Raw genomic sequence first — 27,342 nt, 5'->3', positions numbered from 1 at the left:
AACTTAAAAAATAAAAAGGTCTGGGGTTGTAGTTCAGTGGTAGAGCCCCCTTGGGTTCAATCCCCACTACTGTGGGGGGAAGAAGGGGGAGAGACAGACAAAACTCCTTAAGCCTAAAAATTTTGTTGGGATGCTTTGTTAATTCCTCCCTACTTCCTCATCTCCATCCTCTTCCTACTTAAGAAATCACTAATTTGTAGATTAATTTGGATATTCAGAATGTTGTATAAATGGAACATTTTTTGGATGGCCTCTTCCACTTAGCATAATTACTTTGAAATTTCTCCATGTGTTGCATTTATCAATTACTTTTTATAACATAATTTGTTTTCTCCATTCGCTTGTTGATGGACACTAGAATTGTTTCCAGGTTTTAACTATTACATTTAAAGCTGATATAAAAATTCTTGTACCAGTCTTTGTGTGGACATACACTTTCATTTTTCATGGGCTAATACTAGTAGTGAAATAAGAATATTTTAACACTTTTTAAGAAACTTAAAAAGTTTTCCAAAAACAGTTTATATTCTCACTGGCAGGCATGACTCATTGCTCTACATCTTTACCCCCGCCCCTGCCTTCTTAGGGGGTTGTTTGAACATTATTTAGTATTGCATTTTAATTTATCTTGTGATTTTTTACTATATTTCTTCATTTATATGTAAAGTTTTGTGGGTGCTTTAGGAATTATAAAATACATACTTTTCATTGTCTACTTATCCTTTCACTGCTTTCTTTGGCATATAGAAACTTTGTTACCCTTTATCTGTCACCACTGTCTTTGTTGTGTTATATATCACATTTACAGATATAATAAACCACATCAGACAATGTTATAATTTTTGTTTTAACCATCAAATATTGTAAGAAAAACATCAGTCTATTAACCTAGATATTTAACATTTCTGTTGTTCCTTCATTGCTAATGTCCCAAGTTTCCTTCTTATACCGTTTCTTTTCTATCTGAAGATTGTAGCTGATCATTTTTTTAGAGTAGATTTAGTAGCTTCATGGTTTCTGAAAAGAAATCTGCAGTCATTCAAATCACTTTTTTTCTCTAGAAAATTTGTCATTTTTATCTGATTGCTTTAAAGAGCTTGTCTTTAGCTTTTATAAGTCCGATTATAATGTGTTGGGTATTGATTTCTTTGGGTTTATCATAAGATTTATTGTGTTTCTTAAATTTGTAGATTTTTCTCTGGCAAGTTGTATATTTTCAAACATTTTGTTTCTTTTTTCAGTATATTTTCTCCTATTTTTGGAATTCCAGTGACATAAACATGAGTCCTTCTAAATTGTTTCATTGGTTCCTGAGGTTCTGTTCTTCCCTACCCTCCCACTATTTTCCCCCCTGTGTTGTTAGGGATGGTATAATTTCAGTTCATCTATCTTCACTGACTCTTTCCTCTGTCAGCTTCATTTACTATTGAGTCCATTAAATTGAAATAATTTTAAATGGAGAAGTTTTAAGATTTCCATTTGGTTCTTGTATATTGTATATTTGCTGAAACTTTTTATTTTAACATTTGCTTCAAGTGTGTTTACAATCTGTCATGTATGCATTTTGTTGTGACTGACTTAAAGAAGATAATTTCCCAAGATCATATCATCTCCTTTGTCTTCTATTGTCTTCCCATGCAAGTTTAAATTTTCATTGTGCTTCGTGTGCAATTTTGCATTGCATCCTGGACATTTTGAATATTGTTATGAGATTCTGAGTCTTGTTTCAATCTTATGATGAATGTTGATATTTTTGTTTTAACAGGCAACTAGCAAGATGAAATTCAGTGTCAGTTCAGTTTTCAAAGCCTTTTCAGATCTGTGTGCCACTCAGTGGTCAGTCTGTGACCTGAATGCTAGTTAGTTGAGATTCCAAAATCTTTCATATGCTATTCAGAATATGCTATTCATATGCTATTCATGGATTTAACCATGCATGTTCCATTTAGGCATGAGTCCAGGAGGTAACTGACAGTTTTATTTCCTGGGTTCCTTCCTCTCTGTGGTTTTGCTGATTGATGTTTTCCACCACTCTGGTACTGTCTTGTTTTGTCTTCCAGCTAGAAACTTTGGACTATACCACATAACTTCTGCTCTATGGTTCAAGGTTTGGCTCAAGTGAAAAGACAGGTACAAAAGCAATAGGTTTTGGTCCCACCCTCTTGGGATCAAACCTCTGATAAACAGGGAAAATTGACTTTATTTTAAAAAGCTTAATTGTTGAATTTAACACATTTGTTTTGTTTTTCTTCTATAAGAAACGCTTAGAGAATTTTTTTAATCCTGTAATTTAAGCTTTTATTCACTAGATGTCCTCAGTAAAGTCTTAAGTTTTCAGAATTTTTTTGTTCATGAAAAGTTGTTTCATTCTTTTTTTAAAAAAACTTTAAATAAATTGGTTAAAGTTTGGGATGATGATTCAAGTGAAAAAACTTGTAATTATTGATACTTTAAAATTTTATACAGTGTCTTAGATCTCTAATATAAGTATGTGATATGATAGATTTAAGCATTAGCTATGATTTTTGTATTCTATATCACCTTGGTGAAATAAGGAATTTGTTTATGTGTAATTACTTTCTTATTGTTAATTTTCATCTTTCTTTTTTCTCCTAATTTTTAAAGGGTTTTGGGACTGGAGTTAAACAAAGACAGAGATATTGAAAGAATCCATGGAAGTGGAGTTAACACCCTTGACATTGAACCTGTTGAAGGGAGATAGTAAGTTGATTATATGTACATTTCACTTTTCTAAATAAGATGCAGTAAAATCTTGCTTTTGCAGATTAATATGAAGAAGCTTCCTAAAAATAAGTAAAAATTCTAAATTGTAACATTTTTTCAATGGCATTATTAAATTTCAAATAAATACAGGTAAAGTGTTGCCAAATAGACATTTCTAAGTTATCTTAAATCAACAACCATTGAACTTCTTTGGATTCAGGGGGCTTTTAAGTGCTGGAATGTGTCTTTAGATATTGTTTTAAAACACAGTAAAACTGTATTTTGGAGAATTAAGTTTGAACAAACAGGATGTTTGAATTTCTCCTGGCTTTATCACTTATAATCTTTGTGACCTTGAGCAGTTTACCTAAACTCATTTGCCTTAGCTATGCAATGGAAACAATAATACTTATCGAACAAGTTTCTTGTGTGGATCAATTGAGGTAATATATAATCAAAAGCAGTATCACATATACTTTTATTCTTTTCAATACATCACCATATAATAGCTGAAGTCCTTTGAAAAATCCAAATCTGAGCATATTCTCCTGACAACTTACCATGACACAATCTTTCTCTTATACAAAAATTCAGGAGTTGGGAGTATAGGTCATTGGTAGAAAATGCAGAAACCTAAAATTCAATCTCCAGCACCAAAAAAGAAGGAAAAAAAAAGAGGCTAAAATACTTCCTGTGGTATATAATTAGACCATATATAAAAGTAAATAAAAATAGTTTGTTATGTTTAATATTTGCCCCATAATTTTTATTGTATAATGAAGTATTATTATTTATATTAAAATAATTCGGGATAGGTTTCATAAACTTCTGTTTTTTTTCTTCCAGCTTCTGCCATGGTTTCACTTCATAGTACATGAGAAACACATGCAAGGAACAGGATTCTCACTTTTACATGTGGTTAAATTTAAAACATAATCAGCAATAATTGTTTTCTTTTTCCTGGTTCTTTCAGGCTCACTATAACACTTCCTATTCAAGGACAGCTATGTGACACTAACTTATAAAATGTATACAGACATGGGAAGCAAGGGATAGCTGATTTCTTTTGGTTTGGGGTTCTAGTGGAAAGAATAAATATTCATTACTATTACTCCAGCCAGCCATTTGGCATCATGATTATTTATATGACCTATGAAGTGTATGAAGCCAGTTGGCAGTGGGAAATATGAGAAATTCTAGATTATATGTACATGAAATATGGTTGGGAAATACAGGCTAAGGAATCTTTTCATAGAACTTAGAGAAAAGTTTGAAGACTTGCTACAGTGTTGTTCCCCTTTATTATATAATAAAAATCTATAACTGTTTGTTTCATTGTTTACTGAGATTTGCATTTTGTCTTAAATACTTTTGGTAGCAAAAGATAAATAAAAAGGATTTTTTTTCTGAAATATTTTTTAGTTGTTGATGTACCTTTATTTTTTATTTATTTATATGTGGTGCTGAGAATCGAACTCAGTGCCTCACACATGCCAGGCAAGTGCTGTGCCACTGAGCCACAGCCCTATCCCCGAAAAGGATTTTTCTTAAGACAATGAATGTATATATAACTTGTCCAATATCTGTTAATATTTATCATCCACTATGAGCACTGTAGGGATAATCACTGAAAACCATAAAATACCAATAAATATTTTAAGGTGCTATTTAAAAAGACTATCCAAAAATTACATTTTGTTGGGTGCAGTGGCACATACCTGTAATCCCAGTGGCTCAGGAGGCTGAGACAGGAGGATCACAAGTTTAAAGCCAGCCTTAGCAATGCGAGGCACTTAGCACTCAGTGAGACCCTGTCTCTAAATAAAATACAAAATAGGACTGGGGATCTGGCTCAGTAGTGGAGTGCCCCTGAGTTCAATTCCTGGTACCCCCCCCCAAAAAAAAAAATCAAAAATTACATTTTAACAGCTTCAGCTGCAGAAGATATATTTGCATATTACTCTTACATTTGCATATTACTCCATTATATAGCGTTTATATCAAAACCTGTTCATGAAGTATCCCCATAAACCCAAAATATGAATATGTGGGAACAAACACTGATAACTATAAGACTATATGGTTTCACCATTTGTGCTAGGACTGACAATCAGTCAAAAGCTTAAATTTTATTTTATACCTTCTAAATTCTTCTAAATTGATTATATTCATCTAACAGTTAAGTAAATAATGTTAGTGCCATCAAATACTTCAATTATAAAGTCACTTAATGGTAATGGTTTAGTATTTTCATCCAAATAATAAAATCAAAGGAAAACTTCCAGACGCCATTCTAACAAAAGTAAAACAACTGACATAAAAGCCATTTAAATTCAGTTAAGTTCAACTTTAAAAATAATTGTTTTATATTGATGATACATGATACACTTGCAATGACATAGTTAAAAACTAAGTTTCACAAAGTTGAAATATTTCTGCTTCATACAGCAGAAATATTTTTGGAATTAGTTGTGACACACATTGTGGTAACTCTCTAGTTGTTTTTTTTTTTTTTTTTCTTCATATATGCCATTAGAGTAAGTGAATCACTCAGTGTTTCTTTTTTTTTTCAACATTTTATTTTTTTATTTTTTTTATTTTTATTTTATTTTTTTTATGCCTTAAGTGTCTCTTTTTTTATTGATCAAAACATTACAGAGCTCATGATATATCATCTTTCATACATTTGACTCAATTGGGTTTTGAACTCCCATTTTTACCCCAAATACAAATTGCAGAATCACATCGGTTACACACTCATATTTTTACATAATGGCATATTAGTGACTGTTGTATTCTGCTACCATTCCTATCCCCTACTATCCCCCCCCCTCCCATCTTCCCTCTCTACCTCCTCTGCTGTTGTTCTATTCTCTCCCCTTTTTTTTCCCTCCCCCTTGCCCCTCACAACTCAGTGTTTTCTAATAAAGTTAATAACATCAAATAGTTTTAAAGTTAAGCATGACACAATTTTTTGTCTTGCCATGATGCACATAATCAATTAGATTTGAGAACTCTTTGAACCTTTGAGGAACTACTTTTAAACCTAATTATTCTACAAATTGTTGAATTATTTTTAAACAAGTCTATAAATCAGTGCCTGCTGCTCGTTCATCATCTATTCATAACTGGTTTACAACAAGACACAAGGAGCTTATACCAGAATGTAAGTTTCCTACATCACTAAACAGTTTAAAAGAGATAAGTTTTATTGTTATTTGTTTGTTTTTCTTTTTTTAGCAAGACCTTCTCAGTGAAGAAAGCTATATATTTGTTTTATGAGAGCATATTAAGTAGCACTGCTCTGTATTTGTATTTTGTTCAAAATCAGATAATCTTTTAATTGACATATTCAGTGATAAAATGCCAAAAAACATTTATAATATTTGTATCAAAACCTGGTCATGAAGTATCCCTATAAATCCCAAAATGTGAATATGTGGGGGAAAAACCACTGGTAACTATACAAGACTGTGTGGTGTCAGCATTTATGCCATGGCTGGGTTGGGGGTCAGTAAAAAATAATGGGGCATGTTATAAGTCCAAATTAACTAGTGGGTAGGTTGAAAGCTTAGCAAGCCAATTCAGTTACAGTGCTGAATCTGGGAGAGCATGGCATACTTCATTTGTATGTAAATTGTGCGTAAATTCAGGGGATCCATAGTAAGACCAGAAGGAGGTAGAGCAGTCTGGGCTTTATAATTGCTCCAAAGAGCTAACAGGTCAAAAAACAGAACTCTCCAGAACAGAACCCTACACTGAGAAGTTTCTTCGAATAGAATCCAAATTGAACAGTACAGGGACAATAGAAATCAAGGGAAATGATGATCCAAATAAAATTTTTAAGTGAACAGAACCAAGAAGGCTCTGAAAATAACCTCCCATTTTTTAACATCTTACCAAAGGGGAGGGGGTAAAAGAGGATGTTACAAAATTTAAACATTATTCTAAACCAAACTTCCATTCTAAAGGCTTAAGAAAATTAATTTTATAAAATGAACAAAAGAATAGCATTAAAATCAAGTTTCGTGCAAAATTATTTAAGAGCAAAGAGAATAAGTAGAGTAGTGCCGTAACTGACAATGCCCGAAAAGTATTGTCATAACACAGACCATAATAATAAGTAAATATTTTAAAGCTGACCAAAAGTCATTTTAAAATCTATAATCTATGAGAGAATTACATCAATTAAAAAAACAGAAATGAGATGATCAAACTGAAGAAAAATTAGAAATAAAAGAATTTCAAAAATGAAGACGAAAGCATTGGAACACAAGCAAATGAATACATGAAATAAAGGAGGAAAGGAGAAAAAATTTAAAAAGAAATGAAATAAGGAAAAGGATTTAAAAGGTATCTTCATATGAGAATGCAGGCCAAGAAGATCCAGCATACATATAAGTTCCCAGAGAAGAAAACAAAATCAAGAGAATAGAATAAATATTAAAACTAAAATTCAAGTAAGCTAATACCCCCAAAATACAAAAACTGAATTTTCTCTCTGATATATGGATGCTAACTGACAATAAGCGGGGTGGGGGTAGGGAAGAATATAAGTATTTTGGAATACATGAAGGGGAAAGGAGGGGGAATGGGAATTGGAAAGATAGAATGAATTGGACATTACTATATGAATACATGGCCAATGTAATTCCACATCATGTACAACTAGAAGAATGGGAAATTATACTCTATAAACATATGTCAAAATACAGTCTGTCTTATATAAGAACAAATTTTTAAAAACCCTAAAATTCAAGAAAACTTTTTTTTACTTATAAATAAGATATGAAACTATATATAAGGGTATATATAAGGGGGAAAGATATAACTGGACTTTGACTTAGAATTTTATGCTAAAATAACAAGTTATTTTTATCTTAAGATGCTTAAGAAGTTTTTAATCTAGCAAAACTGATTTACAAGTACGAAAAGACATTATTAATAAGGACAAAGCACTTCTTTAGGAATCTGTCAGAGATGAAATCAGACAACCAGAATGACTAGTGGGGCAGCAACATAATGATTGATAATATTGATGAATAGCAAGACTTTATGTAAGCATATAAATTTGTGGATTTAGGTATTGGTTTGGTATCTAATATCATATCACAACAAAGATCAGTGACAGATAAAGATCATTTTCAATTCGTACCTAAATTCGGTCATCAAAATTTAGGCTAGAAATTGCAGGTAACTGATTTGGTTTATTCAATAAATTGCAAGAAAGGGCAAAAATAGATGGGAGGGAAGGTGAATTAGAGACCCATATTAAAGGTAAATATTTAATTTTTTTTAAAAAAGTAAAACTAGTATTAATGGGTATACTCTTGAGTGATGATATGCAGAAAAAAAAGCAACAAGTACTAGAATTCATCATAATGAGTTACTTTGGAAAGGAGAAAAAAGGATAGACTTGTGATTGGGAAAGATCTTTACTTTTTGGAAGTTTGAGAATAGTCTTTTGTAGTCTCCTGTTTCAGTTGGGTAAATTTATATTTTGAATAATAATAGATAAAATTCGGAATGTCTAAGATTTTGCAATATTTAGATTTGCTTCCAACGAGGCATAAAATAGAGAACTCCCTTGAAGAGAGTTTTATCTTGTTTTTTTTTTTTTTTTTTTTAATGCCACACACATTTGTAGAGGCAGGAGGTTTGCAAGTTTAAGCAGCCTGAACAACTTAGTAAGACCCTGTCTCAAAATAAAAAATTAGAAGGGCTGGGGATGTACTCAGTAGTGGAGTACCCTTGGGTTCAATCTCCAGTACTGGGAAAGAAAAAAAAAGGTACATGAAAAGATGTAAAAAGAGATATTTCAGTATATAAAAGAAGAATCAAGAATATTCTCCATTTTGCAGAATTTTCTCTGAATTTACCATATTCTACCTATTATTATTATCAAAATTGAAAATATTAAGCCTCAGGAAAGTTAATTAAAGGTAGCACAATTTCACATTCAAAGATGATTTCAGGCAGTGTTATAAAAGAAAACATAAGACTATACTGAAAAGTGCCTAATTCAAAAAATATGAAAGTAGCACATTTTTAAGGACAGGTAAAGGCAAGAAACTGATTAAAGTATATGAAGTATCAAGAATAATATTTTAAAAGTTATTTTAAAAGCTAAATTCAATCAATATAAAGGGTTTTAGTGTATATGTTTATATATTACTTTTACTTTTTTAGAAATTGTTTTACAAAGCTTTTGAATAGAATAGCTTTTAGGTTCTACCAATTTAATAAACCTGATTGAAAGAGGTAAATGTTTCCAGAAACATTTTGTCACTCTTTTACTCTCAAAAATAAGGCTCCAAGTTGTCTGCCCCCATTGACCTCTCATCTCATACCACTCTCCCACACTTCTCCAGTGGCACATCCTTCTTTCAGTTTCTGAATGAGCCTGAATTGTTATTTTCATATACCTGTCTGGCTAACTCTAATTTCTTCTTTAGATGCCAGTTGAAAATTACAATCAGATGGTCTGCAAACAGTCCTTGAATCCTCAAACTAGAATAAAAATAAGTTATTACCCCAGTGTCTTACAACTAATAATTTTTTTTTTTAAAGAGAGAGTGAGAGAGGAGAGAGAGAGAGAATTTTTTTTAATATTTATTTTTTGGTTCTCGGCGGACACAACATCTTTGTTGGTATGTGGTGCTGAGGATCGAACCTGGGTCGCACGCATGGCAGGCGAGCACGCTACCGCTTGAGCCACATCCCCAGCCCCTACAACTAATAATTTATGTGAGGATGTCTATTACCTGTCCTACTACATTGTAACTCCATGAGGACAGGAACCATGCCTGTCTTTATTTAATTGTATTAACAGGCTGCCTTACATAGTTACATTCATAAGAGAAGGAAGGAAACTACCACTGAGCTATATCCCCACTCCTTTTTGTTTTTTTTTTACTATGAAACAGGCTCTTGCTAAATCACTAAAGCTGGCCTCAGATTTGCTATTTTTCTTTCTCACCCTCCTGAGTCACTGAAATTACAGGCATGCATCACCACACAGAACCCAAATTTCTTTTATAGTAGTTTCCAAAAAGGATGAGGATATAGCTCAGTGGTAAAGTAACCTTGATTTAATTCCTGTAATCCCCCTTCAAATAAAAAAGAAGAAGAAAAGAAATTTGGTATTTTATCATTACATCAAATTTGTGATTTAGGTGAAATTCCCAGTGTTTTTACAAATGTTGAAAGATTTAGAAAGGTGATTTAATGTACCCAAGCTCCTATAGCTAGAATCGGTAATAAATGGTCTGTTTTGATACATTTTCATTTAGCACAGTTGTAATTAGGGCATTTGAAACAGCTTCATAATATTTTACTTTTTTAGTAAGAAATATCCTTTGCAATATTATTTCCACCATCTTTTCTTTTTTTTGGAATCCTGAAGATAAAGGTTAAATGATCACAAAATTGAATTTGTATTTATTCTTTTACACATTTTAAGAAAATTAAGTTTATTGAAGTCTTGAGTTAGTAAGAATAAAATATGATCTTAATACATTTAAGTATTTGCAGATCAATTTTCAGAGATATACAGTTCTCCTAAATAAAAGAAATACATAAAATAATTAATTAATATGAATTTTTTTGTTATCAGCATGTTATCAGGTGGTTCAGATGGTGTGATTGTACTTTATGACCTTGAGAACTCCAGCAGACAACTTTATTACACATGTAAAGCAGTATGTTCCATCGGCAGGTGTGTATTAAAAATCTGATACAAGAGTTTGTAAACAGTTGGGTATTTTTTGCACCAAATGTAAAGCATGAAAATAGTAGTCATATGAATGGCTCAAGTAAATTGTTCAAATGACATATTTATGTGGATATCCCTTGATATGTTCTTGAAAATAACTGAATTTTTTTTTTTTTTTTTTTTTTTTTTTGGTACTGGGAATTGAACTCAGGGGCACTCAACCACTAAGCCACATCCCCAACCATATTTTGTATTTTATTACAGACAGGGTCTCACTGAGTTGCTCAGCGCCTCGCCATTGCTGAGGCTGGCTTTGAACTAGGGATCCTCCTGTCTCAGCCTCCTGAGCTGCTGGGATTACAGGCATGTACCACCATGCCCAGCTTAAAAACATTTTGATTGTCTTTTTTTTTTCCCCTCTACTTACAGAGCACATCTGAATAACTACAGTTTTTAGTACCATTTAATGTAAGATTCAATTAGGAGTCTTTCAGCTAATTATAAACATAAAGTAGGCTTGTTTCAGCTGATACTAGTGAAATAAAAATATTAAGAACTAGATATAGGACTGAGGATATAGCTCAGTGGTAGAGCACTTGCATAGCATGTGTGAGGCCCTGGGTCCAATTTCCAATACTGCAAAAATGAGAAGGAATTTTTAAAAAAAAATGAAGAGCTAGACATAACAAATATGCATGTACTCCCTCACCAAACATACAGAGACACCTATACACCATTCCTTTGTCTCTACTTAAAAATGCTTAACATATAAACATATTTCTATTTGTCATCTCTAGTGAAAATTGTTTTTAAGAATCTCATAAACTTTTGTGGCTGTGTGGTAGTTTTTTCATAATGAGCATTTAATTTTGTCTCATAAAATTTATCTGAGCAGAACTTTGCATTAAAAGAAGGAATTGGTACTGAGAAAATGCTTCTGAGAGGACAAAGTTCAGATACATTAACATCAGCAACCCGTCTGTATTAAAGCTGTTTCAAATGCACTATTATAGGCTCTGAAATTCATGTATGTTTATGAGACTGACAGTTGTTTCTGTGTCTGGTGCTTCACTTTAGAAGTACACGCTTAAATGACTCAAAAGTCATCTCTCTCAGGTTCAGATTATTTTGGTTTAGAGCTAATTACACTTCCCTGTCATTTTTACAAAGTTTCTGTAATAAATGAAATATTTTTTGAAAAGCATGTTGAAAACTGTAAAAACAACTATAAGTGAAAAAGCAGTAAAAGAACAAGGTATCACTTCAAATACTCTGGAACTTGATTTTTAGGAGGCACAGGCATAGGCAACATTTACACTCACTCCCACCCTCACACTTAAACATACATATCTAAATTCCAAAGTGTATGATGTTATATTACTTTGATTTATTTTTATCTTTATCTTAGCTAACATTTTAACATTGTTATATAGCAAAATTGCATGAAATATAATATGCCATATAATATTTTTCTGTGGACTATGATCTGATTTTTTGGTATGTAACAAAAGTAAATGCTTTATGGGTCATTGTATTGTTTTATTATGACTTTATTCTTGGGTTCAAACCCTATCTTAAACATATGACTTTGAATTTGAGTATGGGCATATAATGAGCATCTTTACAAAATGAATTCATATTTCATCTTTACACTAGGAATGTTAACAATCTAATTATTAAAAAATGATTTAAATAAAACTCATCATATTTTATGTGGCTTAGACCATTTTCTGATATTATCTGTATGCTTAATGTTTGTTTTTCAGCACTAAAAAGATTCCTTTATCAAAGTTTTTATTAAATGTGAATAGCAAATCACACATAATAAGAGAATAATATGGTATTTTTTCTTATTTTAAAATTTACATTGAAAATATAAATTAGCTTTTATTTGTGATGTTATGTGTTATTATAGTAAAGATTTGTTTTATTTAAAACAGTTGGGCTGGGGATGTGGCTCAAGCAGTAACGCGCTCGCCTGGCATGCGTGCGGCCCAGGTTCGATCCTCAGAACCACATACAAACAAAGATGTTGTGTCCGCCGAAAACTAAAAAATAAATATTAAAAATTCTCTCCCCCCCCCCACTCTCTCTTAAAAAAAAAAATATCATACCAGAGGAACAAGTTAGTTTGGGTTTTGCTATGTGTTGCCAACACTGACTCAATTCCACAGATATTATTAATGGCTAACTCTCCTGGGGATTTGTATTAGTAATTTGAGTTTTAGAATCTCAAGTAGACTTGCTAAAACCCAGGACACATATCCTTGCCCTTGATGCCAACAGGAAGAAAACAGAAATCTGGAATCCTTTGCTTTCTGTAACAAAAGGCAAGACCTTGCTTTTCAACAAAACAGAGGGGTTCCCCCAAACAGGAAGAGTTTGAATGCTTAGAATCCATGGAAAAGGGTGCATATCTACTACCATTCACCTATTTGACTGCCCAACATCCATTTACATCTTTCTTCCCATACTTACCCTTTTTAAAAAGAAGTTCCACTTAACCCAATGCACTGTTCACTATAAAACCAAAGAATCATTCTCTTCCACAAAGAGTTATGATCCTGAATGTATTTAGTGTCGTATCCAGCTCCAGCTCAAGGTAATATCTGATTTTCCACTATCATTATATGGCCCTATATTAGTGTTATATATCCTATGGACTTGATTATATAGTTAACCTATGTAAAATAATGGAGGTAAAAGAAGCAAGGGGAAATTAGTTGAAATATATAAGTATATATATAACAGAGAATGTATGGAAATATGGGTAGATAGTACAGTCTTTGTATTTTTACAGCTGTTTTAAGGCCTGAGCTAGCATTTGTGACTTTGCTTTATGTTCTCTTTCCTTCAATTGGCACCACAGATGTTCAGTATTGGGATGCAGACCTTCACCTTAGAAATCAGAGCCCGCAGTGGTTCTGTCTGCATGAGGTTGCAGTAGTCTTCTGTTAACTTTTGTTTGTTTTGTTGTAAGAAATTTTTCATGTATACAAAAGTAGCAAATAATATAATGAATTGTGTCCCATAACCCAGCTCAACAACTATCATTAGGAAGCAATCTACCCCATACCTGTCCACCCTTGGGATTATTTTGAAGTAAATCCTAGAAAATTTTTCATCTATTTGTTTTCATGTATCTTTGAAACACAAAGATTTTTATGTAAGCATAACCTCAGTCTCACTCAGTAATTCCTGGTAGTAAATATCTAGTCAGTGTTTAGATTTCCTTCATTGTCTCATAAGTCTCTAACAGCCAGTTTGCTTGAATTAAGATTCAATAGGATAATACACATAGTGTGTTGATTACTAGTTCAGAGCATGGACTGACTTCTTCAGGCCAGCATTACCTGCTGTATTGTTGCATAACATCAATAACTGAATCTTTGATGATGCTTCTATGGGTAATGTGTTACATAAGTTATTAGTGAATCCTGTGGCCATCCACTAATTGCAGTCTTTTTATCATAAAGTAAGTTCCTTAATAAGAAGCAATATTGTGTGGGATACCATGCATGTGTATGAGGCATTCGATTCTAAAAATGGTAGTACTGATAGAAGGTAACTCGAGAAACGTAAATCCAAAACCAAAAGAGATCTCTTCTAGTAAGGACAAACCACTGCCTGTACCAAGATGGAAGAAGTCCAGTATAGCTAGCCGATCCCTCCAGACTGTACATAATACAACAATAGGAAGTTGCACATATTTTGAATGTTAGGAGGAGGCAGACCTCCATGTCATACCATGGAAGCTTGAATCTAGAGATGCCTGAACATTCTTCTTTCCTTCTGCTATACAGGCAGGTCACAGGCATATAGATGTGTAGCTGTAACAATTCATTTAATCTTACCTGAGACTGTTCCTTGTGGTTAATATAGTCTCAGTTTTGAAATTCATGTTATTTCTAAATGTTGATTACTGTTTTGTAGAAATCATCCTGATGTTCACAAGTACAGTGTGGAGACTGTTCAGTGGTATCCTCATGACACTGGAATGTTCACATCAAGCTCATTTGATAAAACTCTGAAAGTATGGGACACAAATACATTACAAGTAAGTACAATGAAACCTCTCTGAAGATGCTCTGTAGATGAAGAATTTAATCCTAAACCATTTTCATGTGACTGTGTGCTAAGCGGTCTTGCATGTTCTATGTAAAAGCAGTGGAGTGCTTAAAGGGAGCTAGACTACTTGAATTTATATCCTGGCTCTGCTGCTGACTAGCTGTATGACACTGGGCAAATGTCCAAACTTCTGTGTTTCTCAGTTTCCTCATCTGTAAATAGGAGTAATGATGGCACCTGATAGTATGGATTTAAGGATTCAATAAGCCAATGTATGTAAAGTATCTAGAACAGTGCCTAACATATGTAAATACTCAAAACCTGTTGGCTGTTATTTTTATTGTTTGAAAACTACTGTGTTCTTGTGATCTAAAGAAGAAAATTGGACTTTTTCAACTATCAATCTAAAAGCTTAAAAGAATTATTTATATTATAGCTTAGTAAAGGTAGATAGTGATAATCATTTCTGTGGTAAGCAAATTTAAATTTCTAGTGCTAATCTTCACTGAGTTCTAGACCCTTATTTCTCTACCTGTCTATAGAACTTTCTTTACTTAAATAGTGTCATCCCCTCAAACTTAACATGTTCCAAACTGAACATTATCTCTCACATCCATTTAATCATAAAATCTTGACAAGTCTTCCCTCAAACTCTCTCATACTTCACTGTACATCTATACTACTAAAAACTCCTTATTGGTTTCTTTGCCTTACTTTTCTTCCTTCATTAAAGCAGTAAGTTCTACCCCAGAAGTAATCTTATTACAAAGCAGTTTCATCATGTCCCTGCACAAACCCTCTCCTGGTTGCCATTGTCTAAACTCAGCCTGGTATTCTGTTACCCATAACTTCACCCCTTGTTCCATCAACTCTAACTTCTACCGTTCTTCAAAATAAATAGTTTGCTACAGCTAAATTGACTGCCTCTGTCCACTAATCACATCTAGATTATGTAATATTCCCTACCCTTAGTTCCTTCTCTATGCAGCTTTTTCCTTAATTTCACATTTCTTATTACAGTTATGGTGAACCAGGACTCGGGATGCCAGAGTTCTAGTCCTCTTCTGCTACTTATTAGATATGTTACTCTAAGTAAAGTCATTTAATTAATTAGCAAAGGTCTTTTCCACTAAAAAATTAAGCGCTATAACATCAATCTATATGATGTCTAAGGTTCCTCTAGTTCTGTCATGTAGTCAATGATTTCAGCTTCTGGAATCCATATTAATTATCTTCTATTTTAACTTCATAGCACTGTTTTCTGTATTCTTATTTCAAATATTATTGTACTATTTTGTATCATTTTCATACTCTTGTGTTTTTCTAGATTATTACTTCCACAAAGAAAGGATTATGTTTTATATACTACTAATTCCAATGCTGTGTGTAACTATTGAATAAATAATTTAAGGATAACCAATGAACTAAGTAACTAACCCCATATCAATAACTAATAAACTGTGAAGTATAAACATTATTCTAATCTGAATAACAAATATTGTTTTATAAATGAATACAGACTGAAAATACTTGTAATTACTCAAACTAAATAGTTGTTTTCTTTTTTGAATCTGTAATATTAGAAGAGAATACACCATTGATCATTTTGGATTTATTTATTTAGGTACCTGGGGTTGAACCAATTGGGTGCTTATCCACTGAGCCACATCCCCAGCTCTTTTTATTTTATTTTTTAAATTTTGAGACAGGATCTCACTAAGTTGCTTAGGGCCTCACTGAGTTGCCGAGACTGGCTTTGAATTCACAATCCTTCTGCCTCAGCCTCCCAAGTTGCTGGGATTAGAGACATGTGCTACCATGCAAGACTGGATTCATTTTTATAATAAATACATAGAATTGAAAATGAGAATATATTTTAAGGATTACATAAATGCCATGAACTTCCCCTTCTGACTAAAATGGAGTATGTTATAGCCAAAACAGCACCTCCATTGAGGAAAAAATAGATTTATGAGAGGGCTTTAGAAAAGCCCTGCTAAGAAATCTAGGACCTAGACAATAGATCCTAAAGAAAAAGAAAGCTAATAGAAATGAATTCATCTTTCTGCTGGGTTTTATTTTTGCCATTTACCATTTCTTAATGTGGGGCAAGACACTGAAAAGGTAGACATTTGATAGCTTTTAAGGGACAGAGAAGCCAGTGGTACTTCAATCAATTTCATAAGACTGGAGAGCCAGAAATTGGAGCAGAGAGCAGTCAACCAGATGTTGAGAGGTCAGTATCACATAAATAAGAGAGATATAGAGAAGTCAGCCTAATATTGGACACTGGTTTTTCCCCTTGAGTCATTGCCTATCATGCTACAGAAAACCACAAAGAAATAAAGCTAAAAATAGCAATTTCCCCCACTCACATGGTACTGAGGGAAAATGTTACTATATAGTACTTACTAAGTATGAGGAGTTCTATAGAAACCCAGGCTCTTAGGGCAACTGGAGGGATGTACCCTGAGAATGGGTACAAATAGAAGATAAATGGTGTCTGTGGAAGGCAGAATAAAACTCCTCCCTCCCAAGATTCTATGGCATAATCTGCAGACCCTATTAAATATGTTAGGGAAATTAAATTTGCTAATCACCTGACCATAAGATATGGAGATTTATCTGGATTATCCTGATGGGTCCACTATAATTACAAGGATTTTAAAAAGTAGAATAGGGAGGCAGTGGAAGAGCATTAGAGTATGGAATAGTATGAGAAATATAAAATTGCTGACTTTGAAGATAGATGATGGAACCATAAGCTAAAGTTGAAAAGGGGTTCTCTCTTGGAGTTTCCATAAAGGAAGGCAGCATTGCCAGCACCTTGATTATAGTCCAGTGGGACCCATATGATACTTCTAGCCTGTAAGCAGATAATAAATTTTGTGTTTGTGCAAGCAACTGAGATTATGGTGATTCCTTACCTCAACAGTAGAAAATTAAAAATTTACACAGATGGCAAATCAGGTTTATAAATTAACTCAGTTCCCTGATTGAATTGAGATAATCTGTACCTCTCCTCCTACCAAAGGTAGATTGAACCTTCTCTAAAGATGTTAGCATTATATAGAGTCTTTCATTTTTCACACATAATTTTTGGCACCCAATCAGAAACTACCAAAAATCAGACAATAGAGACAGACTGACATCTCCAAGTCATGATGCCTTTATCAATAAATTATTGTAAGCATTTTAAAAATAAGTAATACCAGTCCTATACTGAAGCTTGAAGGGGAAAAAGAAAACAACCTCAAGATGATAAAGGAGGGGGGTGGGGGGAAAGAACATTTATTTGCAAACTCATTTTATGAAGTGAGCACATCCTTGATTTCAAAACTTCAGTGGATATCATATGGGAAATTGACTGGTATGGCTTATAAATACACACACAAAAATCCTAAACAGACTGTTAGTAAATATACTCTAGCAACATACAAAATGAATAATATATCACAATTGAATGGTATTTATTTTAAGAAACAAAGTTGTTTTAGCATCCAAAAACAAATTAATGTAATTTACCATGTTATTAGAATGAAAGTAAAAAATTACATGATCACCTAAAAACATCCAAATATTTTAAAGTCTTAATGAGGAAAAGGGACATCTTTTAATTTGATTTTAAAAAGAGAGAGAAACTTTTTAACAATGTAAGCAAATTTTTCTGTGGTAAAAATTTGAAAACTTTCCTATTGAATTATCATGTTATTGTCTCTGTTCAGCATTGTACTGGAAGTCTTAGCCAGTTAAATAAGGCAAACAAAGGAAATAAAAGGCAAAAGAATCAATAAGGAGACGTTGAAACTGTCATTCAAAGAAAATATGATTATGAACATAAAAAATGCAAAAGAATCTATAGCCAAACTATTAGAATTTGTATGGATACATTTAGCTGAGTTGTTGGATATAAGATCAATTGTTTCTGAATTCCAGGCACAAACAATTATAAAATGAAATGTCAAAACTAATACCATTCACAATTACATAAAAAAATCATTATATATCTACTAGTAGATTGAATAGAAATTTACAAGACCACTTCAACTCTACACAGAAAGTTATAAAATATTATTGAGAGATATTAAGACCCAAATAAATGGTAAACTATGCTACATTCAAGAATTAGAAAGTTAATAATTGTGAAAATACCAGTTCTACCCAAAGTGATCTTTAGAATCACTCATTCCAATCAAAATCTTGGAAACTGAGTAGCTAATTCTAATGTTTATATGAAAATGCAGAGATAAGGCTTTCTTTTAAAGAAATGAAGTTGGAAGAGCTCACAACCAGAAGTCAGAATTAATAGGACAAAAAAAGGAACAACAAAGCCTGCAAAAGCAATGAAAGGAAGAGCCAAAGAGTAAAGTTAACAGCTTATGAGCATATGACACCAGTGAAAGAGATTTTTATATATATATATTTCTTTTATTTTACGTGGTGCTGAGGATGGAACCCAGTGGCTCACATATGCTAGGAGAGCGCTCTACCACTGAACCACAACCCTAGCCCAAGAGATTGTTTTAAAGACTGTGGAGTAATCAGTTGTGTTGAATGTTGCAGACAAATTAGATAAAATAAAATAAAGATATTGTGTCTATGTATAACCCATGATATTGGAAGAGTAGTGTGAATACAGTAGTGAAACTTCTACTATTGAAAATAAGATTTCAGTGAATTGAGAAGTACATAAAAGGTAAGGAATTAAAGATAGCCAAAGTTTAGATGTTGCAGAGGAGGAAAGAAGACTAAGGGAAATGTAAGGTGAAAGGTATTTGGGGTTTTAATTTTTTTTTTTTTATCTTGGGGAAGTGTGAAAATAAGAGATTTGAACTTTCAGTGCTATTTGGAGTGAGCCAGTAAGGAGAGAATTCATAGCTATGTGGGAGGTAATCTGTAGAGTGAGATTTCTGTCTGCTGAAGAGGGTCTGAACAGAAGTAGGGAAATTAACTTTTGGAATGGAGAGGAATCATTTTTGCATAATGAGTGAAAAGGTAAAAGGGTAAGTAGAAGCAGGGTTATTGTTTTGTAGTTTTGTTGGTAAGCCATTAAAGGAATTCTGATTGAGTGGCTCCTATTTTCTATTTGCATTGAAAAATCAGATCACCTGCAGTGAATGAGTGGGGAGTGAATCGAGTTTGAAATAGCTGCAGAATATTATGGCGAATACTACTGAAATAGTGACTAGTAGGACTTACAGTCATGATTGAAAGTCCTGCTGAAATGAATGGTCTTATATAGTGATAACCAGTTTGCTAACTATAAGATATTCTTCATCTTACCAAGGTAGAACAGTGATTGGCCAAGTCTGTGACTGTAGCAAGTCTTACTAGTGGCCTCTTTTTATAAATAAAATATTACTGGAACACAAACATTCCCATTAGTTGTCTGTAGATGCTTTACCATAACTATGGCCCAGATAACTATGTGGTCCTCAAAGCCTAAAATTTTTACTGTCTTATCCTTTACCGAAAACGTTTGTCAACCCCTTTGTAGGATTATCTTGGATGTAGGTTCAGAAAAGGTTAACATTTGGAATTATTCAGAGGCATCTTGACAAATGGAAAGCTAATGGCAAAGAATGAAAGATACTGGTAGGGTGATGTGTTACACTTTGGAATCCAAGCTGGAAAGGAAAACAAGGGGACAGGATGAGCTGCTGATAAGAGTCCTAGTGTTAATTAAAATGTAAGAGTTAAGGAAAAAATTCAAAGTGATTATTGTCATAGATAACTGAAATAAATGATTTCAGAGGAGGAGAAATTATAGAACAGCATGTCCTGAGGTGGCTAAGGCCATAGGGTACTGAAAGGCAGATGGCTGGCGAGGTCATCCATGTGGATAGATACCGAAAGTCCTTAGAGTGAGTAGAGACGAAGATGGTGAGCCAGGTAGCTGTCTTTTTTTAATTTCTAGGATTTATTGTATGTTTAAGCTAAATAAATTGCTAATAGTCAATTTAAAAATTGCTGAAAAGTGGAAAAAAGAAAATTTGTTCCTTTGATTTTTGAAAAAAATTTTTTTTTAGTTTTAAATGAACAGAAGGCCTTTTTTTTATTATTATTTATTTGTATATGGTGCTGAGGATTGAACCCAATGCCTCATACATGCAAGACAAGCACTCCACCACTGAGCTGCAACCCCATCCCTCTTCCTTAGATTTTATCATTACAACTTACACTTTTTAAATGTCCTTTTTTTTTTTATCAGACTGCAGATGTATTTAATTTTGAAGAAACAGTTTATAGTCATCATATGTCTCCAGTTGCGACCAAGCACTGTTTGGTAGCAGGTTTGTATGTATGTTCTTTTGTCTTTTAACATACTTAGTTTTCTCCCTTTTTTATCTACTTAGCCATGATAGACATTTTAACCCAGATGATGACAGTTCTTTTTTTTTCCCCACTGCACTATTGGGGATTGAACTAGGGGTATAGTACTACTGAGGTATATCCCCAGCCCTTTTTATTTTTATGTTTTGAGACAGGGCCTCCCTAAATTGCAGAGGCTGGCCTAAAACTTGCCAGTCTACCTCAGCTTCCTGAGTTGCTGAAATCATAGGCATGTGTCACAGTTCCCAGCCACACAGTTTTGTTTTTTTTTAAAGTATGTTACTATTTATGTTCGGTTCAATAGATAATGTGAAGTCAAGCACTTGCTAATGGCCAGATGCAAAGATTAAGAAAGCCTATTTCTGAATGGGCACAGTGTTGTATGACTGTAATCCCAAGATCTAGGGAGGCTAAGGCAGGAGGATCACAAATTCAAGGCCAGCCTTGGCAGCTTAGGAAGACCCTGTCTCAAAATAAAAAGGGCTGGGGTTGCAGCTCAGTGCTAGAATGTTCCTGGGTTCTATTCCCAGTACTACCAAAAAAAAAAAAAAAAAAGTCATATTTTTTTGTTCCCTAAAAGATGCTGCGGTTGTGGCTCAGAGGTAGAGTGCTTGCCTAGCATGCATGAGGCACTAGGTTTGATCCTCAGTACCACATAAAAATAAAATAAAGATATTGTGTCCACCTGTAACTAAAAAATAAATATTTAAAAAAGTTGCTTTTAAGTCATTAAATTCTCAAATTATTTTTTTAGTTGTATATGAACATAATGCCTTTATTTATTTATTTTTTTATGGTGCTAAGGATTGAACCCAGTGCCTCATATGTGCAAGGCAAATGCTCTACCACTGAGCTATAGCCCCAGCCCAAAGATTTTTTTTTTTTTTCCTAATTTTTTTGGTACTGGAGAATGGGCCCCCGGGTGTTTTCCTACTCAGCCACATCTCCAGCCATTTCTAATTTTTTTTTTTTTTTTTTCAGTTTTGAGACAGGGTTTCACTAAATTGCTAAGGGCCCCACTGGGTTGCTAAGGGTGGTTTCAAACTTGAGATCTTCCTGTCTCACCCTCCCAACTTGCAGGGATTATAGGCATGTGCCACCATGCCCAGCTCAAAAATTTTACATGAACAAAATTTGACAACTTTTTCAATTTGACATTTAAAAACAAGGAAATTAAAATTTTAAATCCATTTATATGAAAGCACGTGCTATACGTTTTCATATGTATAGAAGAAAAACAGGTTTCCTAGTGTTGGATATCTGTTTACTATGATTCAGTTATTTCTATGGAAAGTCTCTTCGCCTCTAGACATTCAGATGCTTCATCTATAAAGAAGAGCTAGGCACTAATTTGTCTTTGAGGTTCAGTCTCTGTCCACATTTTTTGTGAATCTGTTACAATTCAAAGTATATCGTTAACTTGGAAAAACTAAGCTATTAAAATAAATGATCTGATGTGGGAAATATGGGATAGAATTATACACACACATTTAAATTTCCAGATAAATTTTCTGATTTTGACATTGTACTTTGGTCAACTAAGTGATTTGAGGAATCTGGATAAAGGGTATACAGGCCTCTTTATAATAGTTTTGCAGCTTCCTGCAAATCTGTAATTAGTTTAAACTTTAAAATGATGCACTAATAGAGTTCTCTTTCTACTAAAGTATAACTATAAAATATTTTTTTTAATTACAAGCATTCGAGATGATTTGAAATGTATATTTGGCATACATTTTTATATCTATGCATGGATACAGTGAAAATGTCATGATTCCTGTTAATGTGTTGTTTCCTTTTGATGATGATTTATAATAGCATTATATTAAACCATTTTTTTGTTTGTTTTTACAGTTGGTACTAGAGGACCCAAAGTAAAACTTTGTGACTTAAAGTCTGGATCCTGTTCTCATATTCTACAGGGTATTTTTTTTTCTTAATTTGAAACAACTATTACTTTGAGTAAACCATTCAGTAAAAAGAAACATTACTAACAATGTATTCTTTGTAAGTGACATGAGTGATGTATTTTGTACTAGTTGTGAAGAGTCAACAGTGAAATAAGGATCCTTCTGTGCATTGTTCTTATAAAACTGAACTATTGACAAGTGGCCATAGGGGAAGCTCAAAGGATAGGGAAAATAGGTCTAACTCAAAACCTTATGTTACTTCTACATTTAAAACAATAAACTGCTGATGAAACTTAAGTCAGTAATTTGTGTCATTAGCATTGCCTAATATTGTTTCATCTAATGAGTAAACATTGTTCTTAATTAGTGTATTTTTTCTTCAAAAATATTTTAGAAAAAATTAAACTTCTTTGAAAAAAGTATATTGATTGAAATTTTTTGCTACTTTTTCATCAGTATTAGATTTGAATTCTAAACAATGAAAACATGAAATATAATCCAGAAATGTACATTTTTATTCATCTCTGAGGAAAGGATACTAAATATATCAAGAAAATTTGGTGGGATGTTTAGCATTTTTTATATTATTATGAATTTCTATGGAGGTAAGCTTGGCAGATGAATATGTCAGATTTGAATAATTCATTTAGGTGATAATAGCGAGCTAAAATGTTGAAATCGCCCTGTGAACCTAGAAAAAAATTGTGCTTTCTGGAAAAAAAATTTATACACTTGCTTGCTTACAATCACATTTTTTTTTGTTACAACTTTATGAGCAATTAGGAAATATTTGTATTCCTTTGAAATGTTTGTCTTATGTTTTATTGTGTGGCTTTTTATCATAGAACTAAGTAATTAAGCTTGAGTTGTATGAATTGACTGACATAGGCTAACAACTGTATTTTTTTTTATAAAATATTCACTTGCTTTGTTCTTTCCAAAGCAAAACCAGTCCTTTTATATTAAATAATATATAGCATTTAAACATAGATTATTATAAATGTGAAAACTAATCAGAGTATCCATTCACTCCTAATATTTATGATTACTTTCTTCAGAATCAGGCAGTTATTGATACTTTATCTTCTGATTTTTGAATATTGTATAAGACTTTTCATATAGTTATGTTTGCAGGTCACAGACAGGAAATCTTGGCAGTTTCCTGGTCACCACGTTATGAGTATATCTTGGCTACTGCAAGGTAAAATGCAACTTATTTGATTTTGGTGTTTATGTTAGTAATTAATAATAAGCATTTTAAAAAATATACTTATGTAGGATACACATTTTATTTAGCATATGTACTCATTAATTAGCCCTTAAAAAATGAAATGCTTTTTCAGATTTTTAATTCATATCAGTAAAGAAATTTTTGCATTGTAATCCTAATCCTAACTAACCATCTTGAGGGTATTTGTCTTTTAGAATAGAGAAAACACAAACTATATAGTAATCTAAATCAACTAACACTACTAATGAAATAGTTGTGTGGTATCATTTTTGCACACAAAAGTGCAACACTATATTAATTTAATAGTGGCATTTTTATTCATCTTCTTTAACCTAGAATTATTTCAACTCTAATACAAAACATGTATTTATTCATTGATTCAACTTACCAGCATTTGATGGCTACCTACCATGTGCCAAACATAGTTCTAGTGCCACAGAGGTAACTAAGACTTTCTGGAGCTAAGAATCTAACTAGGGGAAAATAAGTGATCATAGGACATTTGGAAAGATGCTTTAGTACAGGTACATCTTTGGTAGGTGTAATATAGGAAAGGAAAGCAGAAACTTTTGACTGTGAAAGGGTCAAAAGATTTAGTGGGTTGTTTGTTGAAGGGAAGAATATTGAATATTTAATATTATGGGAAGAAAGTACCAGCAGAAAGAAATAGGTAGAAATAGAAATGAAGGGATTTGGGCGGGGAGGGAGGGCATGTACTAGGGATTGAACTCAGGGGCACTCTGTCCACTGAGCCACAACCCTATTTTGTATTTTATATAACAGGGTCTCACTGAATTGCTTAGTGCCTAGCCTTTGCTGAAGATGGCTTTGAACTCACAATCCTCCTGTTCCAGCCTCTAGGTGTGCCCCTTTCTGGCTAGAAGGGATATTTTGAAAGGAAGGGAGAGAGGAAGGGCGGAAGGAAGGAATAGCAGAAAGATCAGTAGAGTAAAGGGAAGGGAAGGCGGGGGAGGGAAGAGAAAGGGCAGTACTGGGGACTGAATTAGAACAAATTATATTCCCTGCTTTTATAATTTTGTCAAAATGAATCCTAGTGTTATATATAACTAAAAAAAAATGAAAATACATTGTTCTCATTATTCACCTTATTCTCAAGTTTTATATAAAAAGGAAAATCACCTAATTTATGCCACATAGATTCTGAAAGTGAAATTAATTAACTGCTTTATTGTCTAGGTAGTATTTGAATAACAATAATAGAAAAGATGTAGTAACAAACTTGCAAGGACCTTGTAGGGAAGATGCTCCTATAGTTAAAAACAGCATAAAAGCACAATTTTTGTCCTTTCTTTTGCTGTGTTTCTCATCTTCATGCTACTATTATGTATTGATTATTTGCTAAAAAGGCAAAAGAATAACAATCCAATTGTACAAATACATTCATGTTAATATAATGAAAACTATGTGTCAGTGCTAGAAATGTGCATGAGGTGTACAATTACTATTCTAGCTGCGTGTATTCAGTAACGTTTATTTCTTTCCAGTGCTGACAGTAGAGTAAAATTATGGGATGTGAGGAGAGCTTCAGGATGTTTGATTAATCTTGATCAGCATAATGGGAAAAAGTCACAAGCTGCTGAATCAGGTAATTAAGATTATAATAATATAGAAATAAGATAATAGTAATTTTTATACTAAGATTTTAAATTGAAGCCAAATAATAAATATATGTTGGTAAATATATGATATATATATCATAAACTTTATGATTTTTTTGGAAGATATTTACCATGAATCATGTTTTAAATTACTTAAACTAAATTATGGTTGTCCATTGTCTTTCTCAAAAATAAAATAATTATGGCATTTTCTCTTGCCTCCAAACTTTCAAACAGAAGCTTTTCTAGATTAATTTGCTTTACTGATTTTTACCCCCAATGAGACTAGCTATACAAATTAAATGGCAAGTAGGAAACTACAATAAATTACAGAATCAGTAGTATTTGTGCCATTGTGTCAACATAAAAACTGCAAGTTGTATTAAATGTGAGTCAGCTGCAATCCCTGTGACAATGTATCTCAGCTATATTTTTTCTTTTAATTTTTTTTTTGTAGTTGTAGTTGGACAGAATGCTTTTATTTATTTTTATATGGTGCTAAGGCTCAAACCCAGTGCTTCACACATGCTAGACAAGGGCGCTGCCTCTGAGCTACAGGCTTAGCCCTCAACTGTATTTTTATATTAGAATTTAAATCTATATAAAAACTTTCACTCAGAATTAATTCTGGACTAGAAGTATATTAGGATGAAGTACATGAAACATTGTGGTAACAGACTATTAGGAATTGTGCTTTCTCAAACTAATTTTGAAAATGGTAATAAATTTTGATTTGAAATGATCAGTTATTCTTTCTATTGAACTTTTTTTTTCTTATTTTTTGTAGCAGGATTGAGCCCTGAGGCAGCTCTTAACTACTGAATCACATCCAAGTTCCTTTTATTTTTATTTTTTATTTTGAGACAGAATCTCTTTTAGGCCCTTGCTAAGTTTCTGAGGCTGGCTTTGAACTTGCAGTCCTCTTGCCTCAGCTTCCAAGCTGGATTAAATGTGGGTGCCACCATGCCCAGCTGTTTCCATTAAACTTTTCTTTTTAATGATTTTTAAGAGTCTATGAATGATTTTTTGATTAGAAATGAAAATAATATGTAAGAGGGATGAAAGGTGATTAAAGTTTTAGTGTTAAGCTATGCATTTAGTTGAATTTGATAGCATAGTTTACTTGCTGAAAATAATTATATTTGGCAAGATCTTTCTCCCTTTGATTTTCCTGTATTTTTATCATTCTGATTCATATGGCCTATCATATTCAAATAATCTGAAGGGTTAGTTAATTTTAAATGTAATCAATTTATATATAGTTTAAGTAACTCAGGTAGTGTTCCTTAATATGTTTAAATAATTTTATCTTTCACATTAAACATATGCCAAATACAGGAAAAGAACCGAACTGTGTTTTTCATTGCAGCAAACACTGCTCATAATGGGAAAGTTAATGGCTTATGTTTTACAAGTGATGGGCTTCACCTCCTCACTGTTGGTACAGATAATCGAATGAGGCTCTGGAATAGTTCCAATGGAGAAAACACACTAGTAAGAGATTTTTATATATCTTTTTGGATATAAATTAAAAATGGATCTGTGAGATATACTTTATATTTTTCTATAGATTTACCTCCATTTCTTGAGTTTGAAAAATAGCTGTTTTTTAGACAAATATATTTTCCCACTCTGCAAACTCGTAATTTTCAAATCCTGAAAACCCACCTTTACCCAACCGTTGCTATTCTCCCCCTACTTAGAGAATGATTGTTCTGCTGTGACACTGCTCCTAATGGGAGT

At 32.8% G+C, this 27,342-nt stretch overlaps 1 protein-coding gene across 2 annotated transcripts in view; it reads left to right on the top strand.

The window, feature by feature from the left end:
* Window positions 1–27,342, top strand: part of Ercc8 (ERCC excision repair 8, CSA ubiquitin ligase complex subunit) — a 60,542-nt gene that overhangs the window by 5,286 nt on the left and 27,914 nt on the right. The window contains exons 2-9 of one of the 2 annotated variants that reach the window (XM_026402548.2): window positions 2,626–2,721; window positions 10,340–10,441; window positions 14,372–14,495; window positions 20,718–20,799; window positions 22,694–22,762; window positions 23,884–23,950; window positions 25,486–25,586; window positions 26,969–27,093. In XM_026402548.2, coding sequence (XP_026258333.1) covers window positions 2,626–2,721; window positions 10,340–10,441; window positions 14,372–14,495; window positions 20,718–20,799; window positions 22,694–22,762; window positions 23,884–23,950; window positions 25,486–25,586; window positions 26,969–27,093 — 766 coding nt within the window. Of the gene's footprint in view, window positions 1–2,625; window positions 2,722–10,339; window positions 10,442–14,371; window positions 14,496–20,717; window positions 20,800–22,693; window positions 22,763–23,883; window positions 23,951–25,485; window positions 25,587–26,968; window positions 27,094–27,342 lie in introns of those variants that run through there. The other variant, XM_077800289.1, reaches the window with a different exon arrangement.

Source organism: Urocitellus parryii, chromosome 1 (assembly GCF_045843805.1).
Source record: "Urocitellus parryii isolate mUroPar1 chromosome 1, mUroPar1.hap1, whole genome shotgun sequence".
Classification (NCBI taxonomy): Eukaryota; Metazoa; Chordata; class Mammalia; order Rodentia; family Sciuridae; genus Urocitellus; species Urocitellus parryii.
This window is presented reverse-complemented; position numbering and strand designations above follow the sequence as displayed.